Consider the following 1,927-nt stretch of genomic DNA (forward strand, 5'->3'; position numbering starts at 1 on the left):
CTCACTCACTCACTCACTCACTCACTCACCACACACACACACACACACACACACACACTCACTCACTCATTCACTCAATCAATCACATGTTTTTCTCAGTGCCTTATAAGCCCATGTGGCCTAGGTTCCCTGAGAGGACAGGATTCATTCGTTCATTCTTACTCTCCCTCCCCCTCCCTACCCACCTCTGTGATATCCTCCTGGTAGGGAGTCCAGTTTATCGGGTGAGAGGACGTTGTTGGAGTTTCTCAGCTGCTGAAGCCGATAGTCATCCTCAATTTCCTCCACCAGATTACAGGGCACCACCCCACACCTGCCATCCACATCCCCCATAAAGAACCCATCCCCGTCCTTGTCTCCATAGACCTGTAACAAACAGTATATACATAAACCCCATGTAGAACCCATCCCCGTCCTTGTCTCCATAGACCTGTAACACAAACAGTACATATAAACCCCATGTAGAGCCCATGTCTATCTTGTATCATAGACCATTAACAAACAGTACATGTATACACTATATATTTAGTTTATTGCATATTCATGCCCTCCTAGGGCTAAATGCAGTAAGTCGCATACAAAAGAGTCTGATAAGTAAGCTATTCTATGTTCTACTTACGACTATATTTCTACATGCTTCCTCCCTCTTCTTAAAACATGTGAAGACGAACTTACAGAGTTCTTCTATCAAATCATAGTTAACTGATGTCATTATATATTTGAAAAAGTCTTCTTTTGTTAGTTGTGCATATTTCTGTTTTGCAAGCGTAGTACATTAACAAAGGTATATCTTTATACAGTGAGCATTCTAGAAGAAAGTGCGCTTCATCTTCTATATACCTATAGTTCTTATCACAAAACATACATAATCTATCATTTGGAGGAGTGCGGGTGTATCTACCGGCTTCAATTTGTAGAATAGTGTCATTGTCATTGTCACTATAGTTACATATCCCCCATGCAGAACCCATTCCTATCCTGTTTCAAAAGCTGTAAAACATTGCACAGAATCCCCATGAAGAACCTTCATCTAACTGTCTCCACATAGCAACTATACCCATATGAAAAGAGTCTGGACACCTGTCCTATAGTTCTATTAATAATAATCATCAGAATAGAGGACCCAACACATGGTATTCTGGGTGTGTGTGCAGAAAGTAAATTTGTCAGTTTAAGGGTGGTTGGAAGTCAGTAATGGCCCTTGTTCTGCTTTAATATATGATAATGGCCTGCATGGTCTTTTTAGCGAATGCCCACAAACGCCCACTCTAGAGAAGTCCGCGCTGCACTAATCTCAATTTTTTTGCTTGGAATATGTCCACGTTGTGCTCCCATGTATTAATCCTGAGTTTCAAGTCAATCCATTGACCTGAAGTGACATAAATCAAAGTTTTCGATTCTCGATGGTCTTTTTAGCGAACGCCCAGCAAAATGTCTTTTTAGCGAATGCCCACTATATCCACAAAAATATCGGCCGTCGCGCAACGACACCTAAACCTACCGCCACAAACATGTTCAAGATGGTGTCCCATTGATGTGTACGGAGTTTCCGTGCTTTACAAGCATTTTAAGTCCCTGTTTTTGGTCAAAATGTACGGCGACGATACTACCATACTTTAACTATAGCAATTCAAAATGGCGGGCACTAGTCATGTGACCTCCTTGCGGGACTGTTCTATAAGTATCGCGGGAGGGACTGTTGTAGCATAGCTTCTCATACAACCATTTTAGAGTGAATTCTGAACAAGATTTTCATTTCATAGTGCTATCATCTGACTGATATTTACAATGTGGTCATTTTTTCTGTGCTATTATTACCCAGGTTTCAGGAACTTAGTGCAAATTTGGATATTGATTCACCTCAGTGCCCAATTAATGTACAAAAGGCTCAGACACATTAGTGTTATAAACCTGAATAGGGGCAGGT

General features: G+C 41.1%; 1 protein-coding gene across 1 annotated transcript in view; it reads right to left on the minus strand.

Moving 5' to 3' along the window:
* LOC118425387 (peripheral-type benzodiazepine receptor-associated protein 1-like) overlaps positions 1 to 1,927 on the minus strand; it is a 52,020-nt gene that overhangs the window by 2,301 nt on the left and 47,792 nt on the right. The window contains exon 35 of the mRNA XM_035834195.1: positions 186 to 366. Coding sequence (XP_035690088.1) covers positions 186 to 366 — 181 coding nt within the window. The remainder of the gene's footprint in view (positions 1 to 185; positions 367 to 1,927) is intronic.

This window comes from Branchiostoma floridae, chromosome 11, assembly GCF_000003815.2.
Source record: "Branchiostoma floridae strain S238N-H82 chromosome 11, Bfl_VNyyK, whole genome shotgun sequence".
Lineage (NCBI taxonomy): Eukaryota > Metazoa > Chordata > Leptocardii > Amphioxiformes > Branchiostomatidae > Branchiostoma > Branchiostoma floridae.